The sequence below is a fragment of the Zonotrichia albicollis genome, chromosome 8 (assembly GCF_047830755.1).
Source record: "Zonotrichia albicollis isolate bZonAlb1 chromosome 8, bZonAlb1.hap1, whole genome shotgun sequence".
In the NCBI taxonomy this organism is placed as follows: Eukaryota; Metazoa; Chordata; class Aves; order Passeriformes; family Passerellidae; genus Zonotrichia; species Zonotrichia albicollis.
In genome coordinates, this window is record NC_133826.1 from 28,885,517 (window position 1) to 28,903,546 (window position 18,030).

General features: G+C 44.4%; 1 protein-coding gene across 2 annotated transcripts; it reads right to left on the bottom strand.

Moving 5' to 3' along the window:
- Nucleotides 1–2,207: 2,207 nt before the first annotated feature.
- On the bottom strand, nucleotides 2,208–17,971 carry DARS2 (aspartyl-tRNA synthetase 2, mitochondrial). 2 transcript variants are annotated; one of them, XM_074546420.1, is made up of 18 exons: nucleotides 17,837–17,971; nucleotides 16,722–16,821; nucleotides 15,917–15,983; nucleotides 15,562–15,663; nucleotides 14,365–14,460; nucleotides 12,885–13,008; nucleotides 11,540–11,586; nucleotides 10,750–10,856; nucleotides 9,924–9,993; nucleotides 9,199–9,378; nucleotides 8,740–8,847; nucleotides 7,509–7,571; nucleotides 7,194–7,346; nucleotides 6,139–6,357; nucleotides 5,116–5,226; nucleotides 4,824–4,899; nucleotides 3,596–3,798; nucleotides 2,208–2,874 (listed from the first exon to the last, which is right to left on the bottom strand). In XM_074546420.1, the coding sequence occupies exons 1-17, from the start codon at nucleotides 17,904–17,906 to the stop codon at nucleotides 3,611–3,613; spliced, it is 1,881 nt and encodes a 626-aa protein (XP_074402521.1). In that variant the 5' UTR covers nucleotides 17,907–17,971; the 3' UTR covers nucleotides 2,208–2,874; nucleotides 3,596–3,610. The 2 variants fall into 2 exon arrangements, with proteins under 2 accessions (XP_074402521.1, XP_014126223.2); XM_014270748.3 differs by lacking the exon at nucleotides 2,208–2,874 and having other exon boundaries at nucleotides 2,914–3,798.
- Between the last annotated feature and the right edge of the window lie 59 nt (nucleotides 17,972–18,030).

Genomic DNA, 18,030 nt, shown 5'->3' on the forward strand with positions numbered 1-18,030 from the left:
ATCTGCAGCACCAGAGGATTACACAAAGCTGCTGTGATACATTGCAATTTGGTAAATTATATTGTAATTTTGCTAAACTCAAGAGAGATACCAGGACAATACAGGATTAAACCCCATATTAAATTCTGGGAACACTTTCTGTCTTCGTGGCACTTTATACAAATAAATTGACCCAAACCACCTGGGATGGCTGAAATCAAGGGCTGCAATTTCTCCCCAGGCTTGGAAACTTTTAAGAAACAAAAAAATTTAAACTAAAATAACAACTCACACTTTGGCTGCTGAGAATCCCCTCCCTGTTCTGGAGAGGGAGCAAAATATCAGCAGAAATTGATCTCTGCTTCCACAAAAGGGTAGTATAAATTTACTAGAGGGTTGTTCTGGTCAAATCTGTTGAAACATCCACAGAGTAGGTTCTCCTAGAGGTGAGGAATAATCATTTTACCAGGGTTTTGTTCAGATCCAACAGAAGAAAATCAGTAAGAGGTGGAGTCAAAGAGTGCAGAGGCTCCACAGGCAACCCTGGCTCCTGCTGGAGCACTCCTTGCACAAACCCATTGCCCATCCTGATCTTCACATCTCATCTGTGCCACTTGTGAAGTTCTCTGGAGAGGAGAGGATCATGTCAGGAAACACTCAACCTCACATTCTTACCTAAAGAATAATTCTTAACAGATGAGGATTTGGCATCTTCTAGCACAGCTGACAGAGCAGCATTTCTCCACAGGTTTGTCTGACACACAAGGAAAATAACAAAGAGCAGAAGCAACAAGAGGTTTGTGATGGTTTCAACATCTCTTTTCAGGATCACAGGCTGGCATCTTCTCTCCAGCAAGCAGGAGATTCTGGTCTGCAGTAGGATCAGCCCTGATTTCCATGGATTTCTTTGTACTGCCTGTCTGCTCTTGCTCCTACCAAAATAAGCAGTGTGCCAAGCAGATTGTGGTTTCAGGGATTTTCTGTAGATTTGGCTTGCACAAGCCCAAGTACAATCTTATACAATGCTCCATAAAACAAAACAAAACAAAACAAAAAGTAGTATCTTAAAACAACAAAAAAAAAATGCTTAGCATCTTCTCTGCACACAGCCTGGCAAACTCACACATGGAGAGCCTTGGGAGCCACCTTCATTCCCCAATCCATTCACAAATGGTTTTCCTGGATTTGGGACACACCTTTTCCCATTTAACCTAATTGTGGCAGGACAGCAGCAGCTCAGACAAGGTGTTTGGCTGCACTTTTGATTTCTACCTGCAGTGATTCCCTCATCTAGCAGTGGGTAAAAAACCAGCAGCCAAAGCTGCTTGCACAACAGGGATGTGTATGGCTGGGAGACAGCTCACTCACATGTTTTAACAAGTGCTCTCAAAAAGAATGTTCCAGGCAGGGTTACATTTCTGCCTGAGCCTCCCAGAGCATCAGCTTCCCCTTGAACACTTGATAATCCTAATTTGGGACTCAGCAGAGGTAAACAGCATTTGCCTTTGCAAGCAGGTGCTAAGCAAGCAATATGCTAGTCCTGATTTCACAATTAAAAAGCAAAGTTCAGCACATTTTGTTTACAGTTACTATAAATAAATAGCCTGGGGGGAGTGAAGAACTTTTGAGAGTAACTTATTTCCATGACCTCAAACAAGCCTATGACATCCCTGCTTTGGGAACACAGATGATCCTCAAGCAAATTCCATGCAAATCTTAATCACAGTACCAGTGAAGAAACCAAATCAGAAAATCCAGCATCCCACAAAGCAGCAGTCTGAATACAACACATAGCCTGCAGTGGCTGCACTTTGCATCACCACTGACAAGGCAGGAGAACAAAAATATCTGCTCTAACTGCCCCAGGGTGACTCTCCTCCCTGCAAAAGCAACAACAAAAATTAAATAATTGTTTTTGAAGTCACAGGATGTCCTCAGCTGGACAGGACCCACAAAGATCATAAAGTTTCAATTGAATCTGCTTAGGGATCTGTTTTTCAGGTCAGCTTCTATCTGAAAACTGATCCTCACTCCATTACTGACAGCTTCTACTCAAAGAAAGAAAAAAAAGTTAACTACAGATGAATTGATTTAAAATAGAAATGAATACCCCATGTGAAGAAAAAATGAAGGAATTCAGTGTTTGGCTAAAATAAATGTGAATACAAATCCAGGATTGTTCTGTTTAAAGTAATATTTAACCAGCTCTGAGACTGAAATAACAATCATGCCAGAAATAAAGTATTTTCTTTATTTACATTTTACATTTTACACATGTAACTCCATCATTTTATAATCTGCAAAGCAGCAGTAAGTCAGCTCTAGTGCTACTTTCTATGGATGGTATTCAAAAAAACCCAAAGAGCACCCTTAAGGAGAGGAGCTGCCTGCATTACTGATTCTCATCAGCAGGACAGCTCAGTATTTAAATAATAACTGTGAACCATGCAGTGCTATCCATGATGTGGAGACTGAAAGAGTGGCCAAGCCTTGGAGCAGAGCAGGATGTGACAATCTGCAGGACAGGCTGGAGCTCAGTATCAGCTCAGACAAGAACTGAAATCTTCCTCCTGTCCTCCAGCACCTCCTCTGGCATGTGCCTCCTGCTGTCCTTCCCAGCTGGGACACAGGAGCTCTCCTTTCCCTCCTTTGCACCATCTTCATCAAGGAAACTCTTTTCCTCAGTTTCTTCACCTCCACCTCTCCTCAGAACAGTCACTGTGGATGTTCTGGTGTGGGACAGGGATGATCAGTTCCCTGGGAGGAAACTGCTGCTGCCTCACCACCACTGCAGCAGCAGATTTGCAGAGCTCACAGGAGCTCATGCTGTGCTCCCACAGATTTCTTGTCATCTCCTGGAAGGGCCAGGGGTCACAAAGCCAAACTGACAGCTTGCTGTTGAAGAGAAAACCCAAAGCTACACTCAGGCAAAACCACACTGCCAAGTACACTTTATTTATAAACATACAAACTCCTGAATGACTGTGCTGAAAGCACCAGGACCACAGGCCCCAAAGACAGATCAACACCTCTTGGATGAGTATTACAAGGACAACTGTTGCAAACATCATCCATGCTTCTCTCCCTCTCCTTTAAAAGGAAAACACAGCTGAGTGTGAATTCCCCATGGCAAAGTTCTGCATGATCTGTATCCTCCATCAGGAGACAAGCTGCTGGCTGAGCTGAAGTTTGGCTGTGTTCAGAGCTCCTGGTCCAGCAGTTTTATTGTCACAGTGCTCAGCTGATGTAATTTAATGAGGATCATGATTTAATTCCTGCCAGGGAAGCTGACTATCTCCTCCAGATTGTAGGAGGAATGCTTTACAAGGGACATGGAAAAATTGGGAAAAACCAGAAGCCATCTTCCTTCCAATATGACACCCTAAAGCAAACAGTCTCAATATCCTATGCTAAAATTATATTCTTTGCTATTGCTTTTTTGCATGTCCTTCCCATTACCTCCCAAAGATGAATTCCTACCAGGAAGATCTCTCATCTACTTCCACAGCACAGTGGAGCTGGACTGTCCCCACCCTGCCACAGCAGCTGATATTTCCTGAACTCAATCCTGGCCTTTAGAAGCTGTAACCACCTCTGGCTGATCAGATCAGCTTACACCACTGGTGTGAAGTCAGTTTTTCTTTGCTTCTTTTTCTTCAAGAGGCCAGGAAACCTGAATGTGATATGGCTCCAGCTCTTCTGGAGTGACATAGTCTGGAGCATTGCCCATCAGGTCTCGTCCCCTGAAGGATTTTGGAAAGGCAATGACGTCCCGGATACTTGGAGCGTCAACAATGAGAGAGATCAGCCTGTCAAGTCCTACAAGCAGAAAACAAATTGGTCAAACATTTGAGTTATGGCTCTGTATTACCTCCCCTGAGTCAGAAAAATCAGAAAGATTGAGGAGGTAATATCACTGAGCTTGAAGAAAAAGAGTTGAAGCAAGTTAAGGGAGGGGAAAAATTAATCTCAGCTGGTAGCAGAGAAAGAGATTTGCCTCGAGAGCAGAAATGTCTACCAAAATAAAGCTTTTCAATATTGCAGGAAGCTCTGTAACACACTAAGGGCTGCAGGACACAGACAGCAAACACAGCATAACAAAACTTGGGCAGCTGAATGGCAGAACACTGTCAGGGCTCTGCTTTACAGCTCAGGGCTCTGCAGCAAGCAGTTTGGAAGGATTACAACTACTGAGAATTCAAGAGGAACAAAAGGCTCTGGGTGACTGGATGGAGGAAAGTCAAACTGCAAGACCACAGGTTAAAAAAAATATCTCCATTCTTTGTAGGCTTTTTTATTTTGATGAGTGTAGGGAGGGTGTTGTTGGTTGGTTGGTTGGTTGGGTTTTTTCCCCTCTTTCTTTAAACCGTGAACTTGCATTGTTCTAGGGAAAAAACCAAACCCCTACATTTTCTGAACTAATGAGCAAAACAGGTGAGGAGAGAAGGGAAGTGAGATGACAGCAGAGGGGAAGGGTGTGAAACACAAAGTGCCATTTCTGTCCCATGCCTCCAGGCAGGCAGCAGAGGGATCCTGCTCTGGCTGCACAGGAATGGGAACAAAGCTGACTCAACCTCACTGAATATTGGGTTTGCAGAGCCCTAAACCCCACTGTGACTCTGGAGAGGAACACCCCAACTTTCTGCTCTTGGTGACCAGACCTCTGTTTCTTTCCACAAAGCTGCTGCAGAGATGGAAGCAGCAAGGCTTTTCCTAACAACCATGAGCCTTGTTCCCTGGATCTAGTATTAAAAAAAGCCACCAAACAAACAAAAAATCCCCAACCAAACCAAACCCAAAAACCCCACTAAAGACCTGCATGTGCAGAGCTACAGATCACTTACCTAAAGCAATTCCTCCATGAGGTGGAGCTCCAAATTCCAAAGCCTCAATCAGATGGGAAAGCACCTCAGAGTCCTCCTGCAAAATCACATTAAGAGGTGTCACTGGACAAGCAATGCTCCTCCTGTTAGCAACACAAGATGAAGGTACAATGAAATCATCCATTGCTCAAGGCTAGGAATTATGTCTTTATCTGACAAGATGAGTGTTTCTTTCAAACTATGTAATTAATATTTCAATTAATCAGTGCTTTTAAATCTCCAAGAGATCATTAGAGGCATCTGTAGGTGTTACCTTCAGCACTTTCTCCAGCACAAAACGCTGCTGTTCTGCACTGTGAATTCTGATGGAGCCACCTCCAACCTCATTGCCATTCAGCACAAGGTCGTAGTGCTGGCTACGGACCTGCAGAGAGACAGGGACAGGCACTCTGTGAGGCTGGCCCACAGCTGCACCTAGAAACAACCTGCACAGAGATTCAAAGACACCGGGAATGAAGCCCTGGAAGGTGTAAAACTGCTCTCTCAGGGGTATATTAAAATTTAGGTATCAGTCCTGCTGGAGGAATGGGGTGCCTCTGACTGTTGTGGGAAGAGAATAAATCCTTTTGAAAGGTTTATCAAACCTGAAGCCAATGAGATAGGTCAGAATATAAGATTTTGGTTTTCTGTCAGCTCCTTTTGCTGGGGCACATGTGAATATTTGCTATTTGCAGTAATCAGGAAGCCATCCCTTCCAGCCACATGCAAGATCATAGAATGGTATGGGTTGGGAGGGACCTTAAAGATCCCCTAGTTCCAACCCTCTGCCATGGGCAGGGACACCTTCCACTACCCCATATTGCCCCAAGCCCTGCCAGCCTGGCCTTGAACACTGCCAGGGATGGCTCAGCCACAGCTGCTCTTGGCAATCTGTGCCACTGCCTCACAGGGAAGATTTTTATCCTGATACCAATCTAAGTCTACCCTCTTTCAGTTTAAAACTATTTCCCTTTGTCCTATCACTGCTTGCCCTTGCAAAATATCCCTCTCCAGCTCTCTTGTAGCCTCTTTAAGCACTGGAAAGGACTCTAATGTTGCTCCTGACCTTCTCTTCTCCAGGATGAACAACCTCAGCTCCTTCAGCCTTAACTCACAGCAGAAGTGCTCCAACCCTTTGATCATCTTCGCAGTCACCTCTGGACTCATTCCAACATATCTACATCTTCCTTGTGCAGTCAGTCCCATGAAACAACACCTCTTTTTACACTAAACCCAGCTGCTGCTAGCCTGGTTTTCCATGTAAAAGAGCCAGCACGGCAGGCATGAAGTTGGTTACCTTTGTGGGATCAGAATACAGGAGGCTGACATCTGAAGGATGAGGGGCAGTGAAGGGGTGATGAGCAGATTCCAGCTCAGTGGGATTCTCAGCCTTGGGGAGGAAGAGGGGGAAATCTACCACCCAGAGGAAGTGAAAGGCTGTGGGATCACGGAGTGCCAGCCCAGCTGCCTCCAGGAGGTTGGCACTCAACAAGCGCAAGGCTCCTAAGGCAGAGCACTGCAACAGAGAGAAAGAAGGGAGAGATCAGCCAGGGTGGTTTCACCGTCAGGAACTCACTCAAACACCCACCAGGCAGAGTGTTCCATGAAGGAAGTACCACAGACAGCATCAGCTGGAATGCATTGCTGCCTTGAACACTTTAGCCTCATATTCTGAAATGTATCACCTTCCTACCGAGGCAGCAGCAGCACCAGGGTTTGACAGACACCAAGTAAGGAGTTTGTGTTTTTCCAGCTATTTCATCTCCAGAACTTTCTTAGACTAACCTGGATAAACTGGGGGACCACATGTAAGATCCACACTTTGCAGACTGAGAAATGAAGAGAATGCAACAAAATGTTGGCTATTGAGCAAAGCGTGACACTTTATAATAAAACAATGCTTTGTTTTATTATTTTATTTCTCTCTGCTCTTGCCAGTAACATCTGCTGGCAAGAACAGAGAGAAGGGTAGAAACAGAATCTCTCACCATTGCTGCTAATAAGTCATGCACTTGTGGGAGACACAATTACCTAGTTGACCTCATTTTCCAATCTGTTTGATGCTTCAAAAATGAAGTTAAAAAAAAAGAAGGCACTGATTTGTTGCAGGGTTTTTTACATTTCAGGCTTCATTTAAGTTACAAGTCCTGCCTAGAATTTGACTAGGGGCCATGAAAGTAATAGGCACATTTCATGCTTTATCTGCTGTTGCTATAGCTGCCGTTCCAGAGAAAGAGAAAATTAAATGATGACCTATTTTAATAACAAGAAGAATCAGACTGAGGTCAGATAACATCAAAACCATCATCAGCAACATTCAACCCACAGAGCCACCCAAGAAAAGCCTCCTACCACTTGCTTGTGCTCTCCAGCTGCCAGCAGCACCACATCACCCTCCTGCATGTTCAGTGCTTGGATGAGCTCTGACTGCTCCTTCTCACTGAGGAACTTGGTAAGCAGAGATTTCAAGCTTCCATCAGGTCTGCAGATAATTTCCATGATTTCCTGGAGAAAGGTTATGTTCAGTGCAGTGCTGCCCTCTCTTGACTTGAAGCATTACATGCTCAGGCTCTCTCAGCTATTAAAAACTGCTCTCCTACCTCCCTCTGCCTTTATCACACTTTGTCACTCACCCTTCCCAAAGCCTCAGGAGAGTTTCTGTCTCACCTGGTTAAACTGGGATTTTCCAGACTCCTTCAATGATCCCAAGTCTTTATTTGTAAGATACCTCTGGGGAAAGAGCAAGAGAAGACACAGCAAAGATCAGCTTGGAAAACCTGACTAGATATCAAATCTACTGATTAAGCTGGTTGCAAACATCTCAATTCTTTTGTTTCCAGCTCAAGTTCTTATGAAGGCTGTGGAACAGGACAGGGTCCTTAGCACTGAGCTGGGTGTCTGCTCTGAGGGCTTCTTTCAGGAAAAGACCCCTCCAGATCTACACATTTTTTTCCCCCTCTCACAAATAAATGTATCTGGTCAGCAGGGTCAGGTCACTGCCTCCAGCCTGCAGAAACAAGGTTACACTACCACACTGTGGATGGGGAATGCAGAGCTCAAACTGGAGGAAGAACAGAGACAAAACAACTGGGCTGACTCTTGCATGCAAAGCCATGCAGTAAATGAGGAGCTGCAATAAGATCTTGATTATTTTTCATCTACTCCAGTGTTAAGGGTCGGTCTAGATGACACTTTTGTGTTGCTCTAACAAACACATCTGTGCCCTCTCGTGGGAAGCCACTAACTTGCACTTTGTGCCAAACTGAACGGAATCCCAAAGGAAACCATGGCCACGAAGCCCTGCTCCCCAGATAAAACTCAATATTTAGAGGATTTGTTTTTTCCATACTGCCCAAGCTACAAAGATGTCTACAGCCCGAATTAAATCTGTTTCCTTGCCAAAATGCAGGACTGTGTCAAAAGTCTTCCACATCTATTATAAACCTTGATTTTGGTCCATGACAAGACACAAATTGTACCCAAAAATGCAGCTAAAGCAAACAAGAGAAGAACCACCTGATCCTTCTCTGCCTATCCCAGAGCTGTGCCACACTCAGCCCCGAACCAGGACAAATCTCCTGTCACAAGGCACAATTTATTATTGAGATGCACATCAAAAAACTGATAAAAAGCAAGGTGAGACCTGAGAGGGTTCCCTATCCTCATGGGATCCTGCAGCTCTGTTGTTTTCCTCCTCTTCCTAAAAATAAAATACTCTCCCTGTTGTCTTTTTATTCTAACACCACTCAGCCCCACCTAACATGGAGTACAACCAATCCCAAGCTCCCTTAAGAACACCAGAAATAGCAAGGAACATTTCCATACCAACAAAGGAATTCAAATTAGCATTTTATTTATTCCACACAAACCATAAACAGGATGTAAGAGCATCACTTACCACTCCCTGAGGGATACAAATGGCTCTGATGGAGCCATGTGGGTAACTGAGGGCATTCTGCACAAAATGAATGTTTGATCTTCGTAAAACCTCGCTGACATCCACGATCTGACAAAGGAGAGAGCACAGGAAAAAGCACTGCTGGTAGGAATACAAAGCAAAAATTCCTGCATCTGTGTCTTAACACCTTCAACACTATTCCCTTTTAGAAGATTTTGCTCTTAAAATAGTCAAGATACATTGCTCCCCTCATCACCTTTAAAATCAAGTTTTATTAGAACATATATTTTTCACAGCCAACTGATTAAATCCTCTCTTTTTCAGCAGCAACAATGGAACAGGCACCTTGGGTAAATTACAGCACTCAAAACTCCAGCCAACCATGTATCCATGACCCAAAGGTTATTAAAGCACTGACTGAAAGGAAAAGCTGCAAGCTTCCAATGGGCAAACCCTCACCTTCATCCCAAAGCGAGTGTCTGGTTTATCAGTCCCATACTCAGCCAGTGCCTCCTCATAGGTCATGGAAGGGAAAGGAGTCACAATGGAGCCTCTTTCCTCAGGCCAAGAATGTTGCAGGAGGCCCTCTATGAGCCTCTGGATCCCAGCTTGATCTATAAATGACATCTCTATATCTATCTTAAAACAGAGAACAAGGTGGGGAATTCCACATTAGCTACAGGTTGTGCTTTCACGGTGCTTCTTGTGAGTACACAGCAGCAGAACAAGAAACAATGCACAAAATGACATCACAGCATAACTGCATTAGGCCAGGAATGTGTTTAGGATCACCCTCCAGGCTGATGACTCAGCCAACAGCCTCCTCAGAGAGTGAATGAGGTAAGGATGACAAGGACACAGAAGCAGCCTTGAGTGAACCAGGCTAACTCAGCCTGGGATTTCAAGGCTGAGGAATGGGATGTCTGCCCTAGCAGGACAAGAGGAGATTGTATCATCACAGTAAAATCACTGCTGCAACGCAATTCCCACATCTGCACCTGGGGCACTGCAGCAGCCAAGGACAGGAACCACGCACTCATCCCACACCACTTTCCAAGGCTGTGCCTGTGAAACACACACCAAAGCAGCACCAAACTAGCACAGACTAAGCCTCCAAAAGGGAAAACAGCTCTGAGCCACTTGGGGTGAGGAGCAGCAGCAAGGCAGCAGAGGCTGGTGATTACCTGGGTGAATTCTGGCTGCCTGTCAGGCCGTGAGCCCTCGTCCCTGTAGCAGCGAGCGACCTGGAAGTACCTGCAGTGACACTGTGACTTAGATCATGGTTTAAAGTACCCTCAACTCAACTGTGGCTATAGAACTGAGCACACAAAGAGAAGGAAAAAAGAAGTAAAGCAGAAAGAGAGGGCTTTGCTCCCACAGCAGATGATCTTTGTTCCCACCCCTTTAAAAGAATGGAATAATAATAAGCAGTATCCATCTCCATATCTTCCAGAGGCACTGGAGACTGCCAGGTGAGCTGTCCCCCAAGGGCAGCACACTCAACTCTTTATTTCCCCTCCCACTCCACTCCAGGACTCTCCTAACAGCCATGCAAAGCTCTCAGACAAACCTGGCCTGCAGTTCACTGTGTGAACAATTGTCTGTCTCCCCGTTCATCCATTTAATTTGGAGAAGTGAGCTCAATTAAAAGCTTTGCACTTGGGCACCCTGACATGCTTTTCCTTGTCTCAGTCATGCTCAGCTGCCCAGCCTCACCTCAATTAATTCTGTAGGTTACTCCTGGAGCAGCTTTCATCACACATTAAATTTTCTGCCCTTCAGGAAGGCTCTGCTTCAGATCAGGTTTGCATTTAACACAGCAGTAAAGATTTCAGCTTTCCAGAAGGATACATTTCATCTGACTGTAAAGTCTTAAATACTTTAAGGATCTCTCTTCAAGACACAAATCCTTGCCAGTGAGGTTTTTTTAGGGAAGCTTCTAAACTTCAAAGATAAAGCAATCAAACCCTAGAAGGACATGCAAAGAACAGGAGTTCAAGAAACTCTTACCTGTCCAGGCCTCCAACCATGAGGAGCTGCTTGAACTGCTGAGGACTCTGTGGCAGAGAGTAGAACTTGCCTGCTTCCCTCGAGGGCACAAGGAATTCTTTGGCTCCCTGGCATCAGAAAGAAAATTTACAGAGTTCAGCAAGTAAGTGGCCCCAATTCCTGACAGAGCAAAAGGAAAGAACCTATTTCTCCCATTATGAAATCCCACATGTGAGGAAATGGCTGTTTGTACAAAACACTTCATATCTGTTAAGCAACTTGGTCCAAAATATCTGAAAGAAGAATTCTCTGCCTTCTTCTCTGAGAGCCTAATGCATAATAGACCATCCAAGACTGGGGTTTAAATGCAAGAACTCCAGGATAACTGCATCAACAATTCCTCAGCTACAGCTCTCTTCTCTCTGACTATTTTTGAAATGAAAGAAATGAATATAAGATCAGAAATTTAATTTACTTGAGTATGATCTCTACAATAACCTACTGGTTAAGAGATAAATGCTGAAAAGACGGTGCTTTCAAGATTTTTGGGTTTATAATCCCAGGGTAGACTTGCATTCACCATGTGCTCTACAAGGCAGAAGCTAATCTTGTTTGAAGGTTCAAAATTAAGACATGAATTATCATCTCTCCCCTTTCTCTCCCTCTACTTTTAAAAGAATTTGTGGAGGATATCAGAAGTTTCACAAGCTGTTATTTAGCAAGGGAAAAGCAACGAATGCTGAGTGGCAACTGGAAATGATTCAGCCCTGACTGTGCAGCTGTAGGAGGCCAAAAAGCATCACATACATACCCCTGGGGTTCTTTTAAACAGAGTTGGAGTTTCTACATCCACAAACCCTGGGGAACAAACACAGAATATGCTGAGAGAAGGGAGAACTAACATGACAGAGTAGGCTAGAGTAGGGTTAGTCAGCAAAATAGGTTGTGCAGCACACCATGGAGCCTCTCCAAAATCAACACACTTTACTATTTCTAATAATTATTCCTGTAATGACAGATCTAAAGGCTCTGAGCTACTCTGATGTCCTGCCAGAACTGTTGATGACAGAGGACTCCAAACAGGCTAAAAATGTGTTAATTCTCTATCTAGTCTAAACCAAGCACTGATTTTCCAAAATGCACATCCTGATTTTAAGAGAAGCAGAAGCTCTAAACAAAATCCATCCCTCTGACACGCCTCTGACCAAAAGAGGGCAACGACCTGCAAAGTGTCTTTTCTCATTGAAAACAGCTAATTTCAAACAGGTTGCCCAGAGCTTCATCCAGCCTAGCCTTGAACACTTCCAGGGATGGGGCAGCCACAACTTTTGTGGGCAGCTTCTTCAGGCCTGATGAAGAAGTAGCACCCACCCCACCATAAGCAGACATTTCCTTATTAAGTGTGACCAGTTTGGAGCAGCAAGTTGGTTAGGAATCTCTGCCAGCACAAGGAAAAAGCAGCAGGGAGAGCTGGAATGTCTTGAGTTTGTGAGGGTCCCCAGGACAAGGTGAGAGATGAGAATCTGACTCCATGTTCTCAGAAGGCATATTATATTATATTCTATTATATTATACTATACTATATTATACAATACTATATTATACTAATACTATAATAATACTATATTATATTATATTGTACTATATTATACTATATTGTACCATATTATATTATACTATATTATACTATACTATATTATACTAATACTATAATAATACTATATTATATTATATTATATTATGTTGTATTATATTATGCTATACTAAAACTATACTAAAAAAAGGATATAGACAGAAGGCTTAACAAGAATGAGAATGAAAAACTCGTGACTGACTCCTCAGAGTCAGTTGATGGCAGAGGACTCCAAACAGGCTGAAAATGTAATTCTCCATCTGAAATGTTAATTATCTCGACACAGATGATGGTGATTGGTCATTAATTAAAAACAATTCACATGAACCCAATCCAACATGCACCTGTTGCATAAACAATCTCCAGCCAAATTCTAAAGCAGAGAAACAAGGAGAAGCAAATGAGATAATATTGTTTTTTCTCTGAGGCTTCTATTTTCCCAGGAAAAGCAATCCTGGTGAGGGGATTTTTCAGAAGACACGACAGTGGCAGGAATGTTTGCTGCTCCAAGCAGCTCCCTCACCGTGCAGGTTGCAGAGGTACTCGCGCATCCTCATCACCACGCGGGAGCGCAGCCGTAGCGCCCACTGCAGCCGGGAGCTGCGCAGGTCCAGGTACCGATACTGCATCCGCAGCGCCTCCGACTTCTGGGGACGAGACAGGGGCAGGGTTAAGGACAAAATTTTAAGGACAAAATTCAAACTGCATGGCCAGTGAAGGGATCCTAAAGCCACAGAGAAAAAGGAGAAGATAAATAAACGGGTGACGCTCGGTTGCTGCGATGCGCCCGTTACGCACAACCTACACAAATATGGCAATTGGTTGGAAAAAAACCCAAACTGCCCACAGAAGCTGGGGCTGCCCCATCCCTGGAAGCGTTCAAGGCCAGGCTGGATGAAGCTCTGAGCAACCCTACCCATGGCAGGGGATTTGGAAAAGGATGATCTGTAAGGTTCCTTCAAACCCAAACCATTCTGGGGTTCCATGAATCAAACAAAACAGCCCCATTTCAAACTCAAAAACCCAGCATAGCCCTATGTTGAAGCTTGCAATGCAAGATGTTTTCAGTTATCATCTGTATGGTAATTGAAAACATTTGTCTTTGTCAAGTGGGCAGTTTGCTTTATCTCTCTCTTTGAGTGACCACATTCACACCTCCCTGGGAGGGGACATTGCTGATAACAGACTATTGAATGTCCCTGCATGGCTGATAAGAACTGCAGCATCCCATTGGGAGATGTGAGCCCAGAGGGAGGAGCCAAGCATTCCTACCTGGATACAATCTGAGGTTTCAAACATTCCTATCCAGATATAATCCAGAGGTTTTTGAGACACCAGCACGGCTTCTCCACTGGATTCCCCAGAGGAACAGCAGCTGCCTCTCCTTCCATTGGATCTTCAGAGGAAGAATCCATCCTTCTCTGCAGATCCCTGCTCCAACAGAACCACCCCTGACACTGCAGGAGGGCTGCAGCCACAATTCCAATGGGACTGCCACCAACACCCTGACCCACAGGGTGTCAGGCTGGGTTCTGACTCTGTCAGTCTTGTTCTAGTGTACTGCATTGTTTATTTTATCCTTTATTTTTTCTTCTCTATAAAGAACTGTTATTTCCTGCTCTCATATTTTTGCCTGAGAGCCCCTTAATTTAAAATTTATAGCAATTGGGAGGGGTGGGGAGGGTTTACATTCTCCATTTGAGAGGAGGCTCCTGCCTTCCTTAGCAGTTTCCTATCTTTCCAAACCAAGACACCCCATTTCTTTCACTCTTTCCTTTGCCATCAGTGCTTCCAGAAATCTGGAATCATTCAAGTCCTGTTTTCTACTTAGCTGTAATTGGAAATAAATCCTCCCAGCAAACAAACACCACCTCTGTTTTAAATACCATCATTCCTCCCAAGTGAAGTGGGGAGAACCAGACACAGCTCTCAGATGTTTTGCCATCACCCTGGGCAAATTCCCAATTTAGTGAAAAGCCACCACGCTGATAAGAAAAGCATACCTTGATAAAATCCTTGATTTCAAAAGGCAGCTTCTTGCAGGAGTTTAGGATCTCTGCAGTCTCTGCCTTCACTTCAATATCCCCTGTTGGCATTTTCTAGAACAAAAAGGCAAAAAAATTAAAACTCAAAACAGTTGGAAAAAGGTATTTCACAGATGCTCAAAGGGAAAAAAAGAAACAATGTGATTACCCTCCCTGCCTTCGAACACAGTGTACAAATCAGAGTGTTTTTCCCAAGGACAGATTTCTTCCAGGTTTCCCTTCTGTTCAGAGAAACACAAGCCACCTGACCAAAGATGGCAGCTTCTTTCCCAGTAGCATACTGGTTAATAAACACATCAGTCCCAGCAAAACCACACAGTGTAAGTTTCAGTGAACATGAGCAGCAGCAGCCCTTAATATGAGTCAAAAAAGGCAAATTTGAGGAACTTCTCAGAACTTCCAGTTCTAAACATCAGTTCTCAGAACTGGTATTCTTTTGACTCCATCCCCAGGGAGGACAGGCAGCTCCCCTCACGTAGCACTGAGGCACAGCAAAGTTCACTTGATCCTGCAGGACTCTCACTATTTACCAGGGGAAAGGACACACAGCCCTCTCAAAATAAAGAAATTAATAAAAGAAATAAAGGCATTGCTTGAAGCCTCGATTTTAAGTGGATATCTAAAAGACAGAGCAATACGGAGCTATGACCATAAATACAATCCTCTTTTTATACCTGCCAGTTACATGCACAGTCCTGAAAGATCATTCTACAGCTGATGACAATGACAACTGAGGAATGCAGAACATTAAAAAATTATTCAACCTCTGTTCCCTATACATAGGATTTTCCTACAGCAGAATATTCCTATTCTGCTGGGAGACCAGCAGAATCAATAAACAGGTGGAACTCGACATGACAATATTTATTTTCAAGCAAAAGCAATTCCCACCACACTTTGAAAGCCTGGAAAATCCAGCTTTATCCTTGCAAAGGGCTGGGATCCAGTTTAATTTGTGTGTGCCTGTAATGTGCTCTGAGATTCTCCTGTTATCTGACATAGTGTGAGGTGACACCAGTGCTATGTGAGGATGGGCTGTCACACAAGCAGAATCTGTGACAATGCTCTGACACAAAGCCCACCATAATCCCACCATTCAGGGGTGTTTCCTTCAAGGAATAAAAACTCTGGGAGTCTCCCTGACCCCATCCTCACCGGATTCTCCTGCCCCTGGGGCCGGGGGGACACTGTCCCAGTGACTCTGACCACAGACTCCAGTGGGGCGTTGGACAGCAGCTCCTTCACGTGGGAATGTGCCTGCAGGGAAAGGACACAGCCTCAGAGGAACTCCAAGAACAGCACAAAGGCACTGGGGCCAAGCAACTAAACCCAAAATCACTCTTAAGGCAGGGGGAACAGCGCTGATGCTTCTGTTGCAAGATCAGGCCAGGGCTCTCACAACGCTGCAATCTATTTGTGAGTCAGAGCACTCAGTTTGGCAAAGTGGCTGCTGAAGCCAAGCTTCCAAAGGAAAAATAAAAACACAGATTCATGTTTTGGTAGCACTTACCTCATCCTGAGGAATGATGACCTGGGTGAGTCCCTGGAAATCCCTCAAAACCAGAAACAGGCCTTGTCTGATCCATGAAAAGCACAAAAGGAAGAACATTTTATTCACAGATTTGGTAGTTTCTGCTTTTTAAAGCATATGGCAACTGGCTACACTTTCAGTACCCTGCAACTCATCCCAAAGCACTTCCAAGTACTGAATGATGGACACTTTTCCCACACCTGAACAATTCATTTCACCTTGTGATCAGCCTCACACAACATACAAATAACCAGGTGAAGCAGAATTTTAACTTGAGCTTTCATGCATACAGAGCTGGGGTTCCAGACATGTGAATTTTCCTGCTGGGAAACATCATTCAGCTAAAAACAAATGAGCAAAAAAACCTAAAGTTCACGTGGAATAAAAACAACAACAACAAAATCCAATCATAAGTCAAGAAGGGGAACACACATCCCATAAAAAATTCCACATGAACAATCCACACTGCCAGCCCCAGAACCATAAACCTTGATTTGTTCAAGCTGCAGCAGGGACAGCTGCCACTGTGCTTTATCCATCAAAAAACTGCCCAATGGAACATGCTCTGCTGTCTTTAAAAACAAGATCACCACGACCACATTACAATAATCCTAACTCCTTTTCCTGGGTCCCCATCCACAACTGCTCAAAGATGAGACGCTCAGGACCTCCTAAAATCAAAAAACCCATGCAGACCATCACTGGAGAGCAATGGTGCATGAAACACAGCTTAGAGTGGATGTGACAAATAATCATCTCCATTTTCACCATGGTTTGCACTTACCTTTGATACTGAACCCATCCATACAGGGTCACCTTCTGTCCCACGTGAGCAGCACGCAGCTCTCCACACGTGTTGGTCCGAGTGACAAAACTGTTGAAGTCTTAAATAAATTTAAAAAAATAAATTATATATATACATAATCTCTCATAGTTTTTGTAGATGAAACAGAATTAAATTTGTACATATATGGAGAAGTTACTTCTTATCTAGATCTGGACTATGTTTATGTCATAAACATGAAATTAAGCTAATCTAAATGCAATTTAAATAGGGATTTTTTCTGTTTCTCAGTCCATAAAGATACTTGACCACAGCCTTGCTGCAAACTGTTTCCCTGCATATTTTAAGAGCAAGAGAAGCGAAAGTCACAGATCAATCCTAAGGGGTGCTGACAATTCCACATTTAAATCCAGAATCATAGAACAGTTTGGGTTTCCAGGACCTTAAAGCTCATCTCATTCCACCACTCTGCCACGGGCAGGGACACTTTCCACTATCCCAGGTTGTTCAGAGCCCCATCCAGCCTGGCCTTGGACATTTCCAGGGATGTGGCAGTTCCTCTCAGCAAGACCAGGACCTCACCACCCTCACAGGGAAGAATTTCTTCCAATATCCAACCCAAACTTGCCCTCCTTCAGCTCAAAGCCATTCCCCCTTGTCCGGCCACTGCAGTTCCTAGCGGTGATAGAGCAGAACAGGGCTTAACAAACCAAGAATTCAACACACACGGAGGACACTCACCATGGAGGTGTAAATTTAATAGCTCCTGCCTGAAACAACTGGAACAAGGCCTCAACAATGGTTACAGAAAGGTTTGCACAGACCCCCGTGTGCCAGTAATTATGGCCTAAGTCACAGATCCATTCACAACCACTTAAACAATGTGCAAGAGGCTCGGTTTGCAAGGAGAAGCCTGAAGGATACCAATACCTGGTCTTATATAAATAACTCTTCATGATCGCCTTTAGAATTAGAAGAGATTTACAATACACTTAGTAAACTGATACAGGAAAAATAACTTGCGATATTAATCGATTCTGGGGACCACCCTGACCTGTACCCCGGGAGAAAAGGCACCCAAACCTCGAGGGGCCGGGACCAGCGCTCCTCCTCACCTGGAGCCGCAGGTGCGGCGGCAGCGGCCGCCCGGTGCAGCGCTCGCACCAGCAGCCGGGGTAGCGCCATCCCCAGCCGCCCCTCAGCCTGAAACACGGGGAGGAGCGCCGCGGGCCTGCGCGAAGCGAAAAACGTGAGCTCCGGAGGGGAAAAAAGGGAAAGCACCGCCGCCTCCTTCCCTCAGCGCCGCCCG

Excerpts from the sequence above, each read along its gene's own strand:
- DARS2 (XM_074546420.1), bottom strand. The coding sequence starts at position 17,906 with ATGGCGCTACCCCGGCTGCTGGTGCGAGCGCTGCACCGGGCGGCCGCT. Across the intron at positions 11,587-12,884 it reads GTACCTCTGCAACCTGCACG|GGTTTGTGGATGTAGAAACT; the intron begins GTGAGGGAGCTG and ends TTTGTTCCCCAG. Across the intron at positions 7,572-8,739 it reads TTTGTATCCCTCAGGGAGTG|AGGTATCTTACAAATAAAGA; the intron begins GTAAGTGATGCT and ends CTCTTTCCCCAG.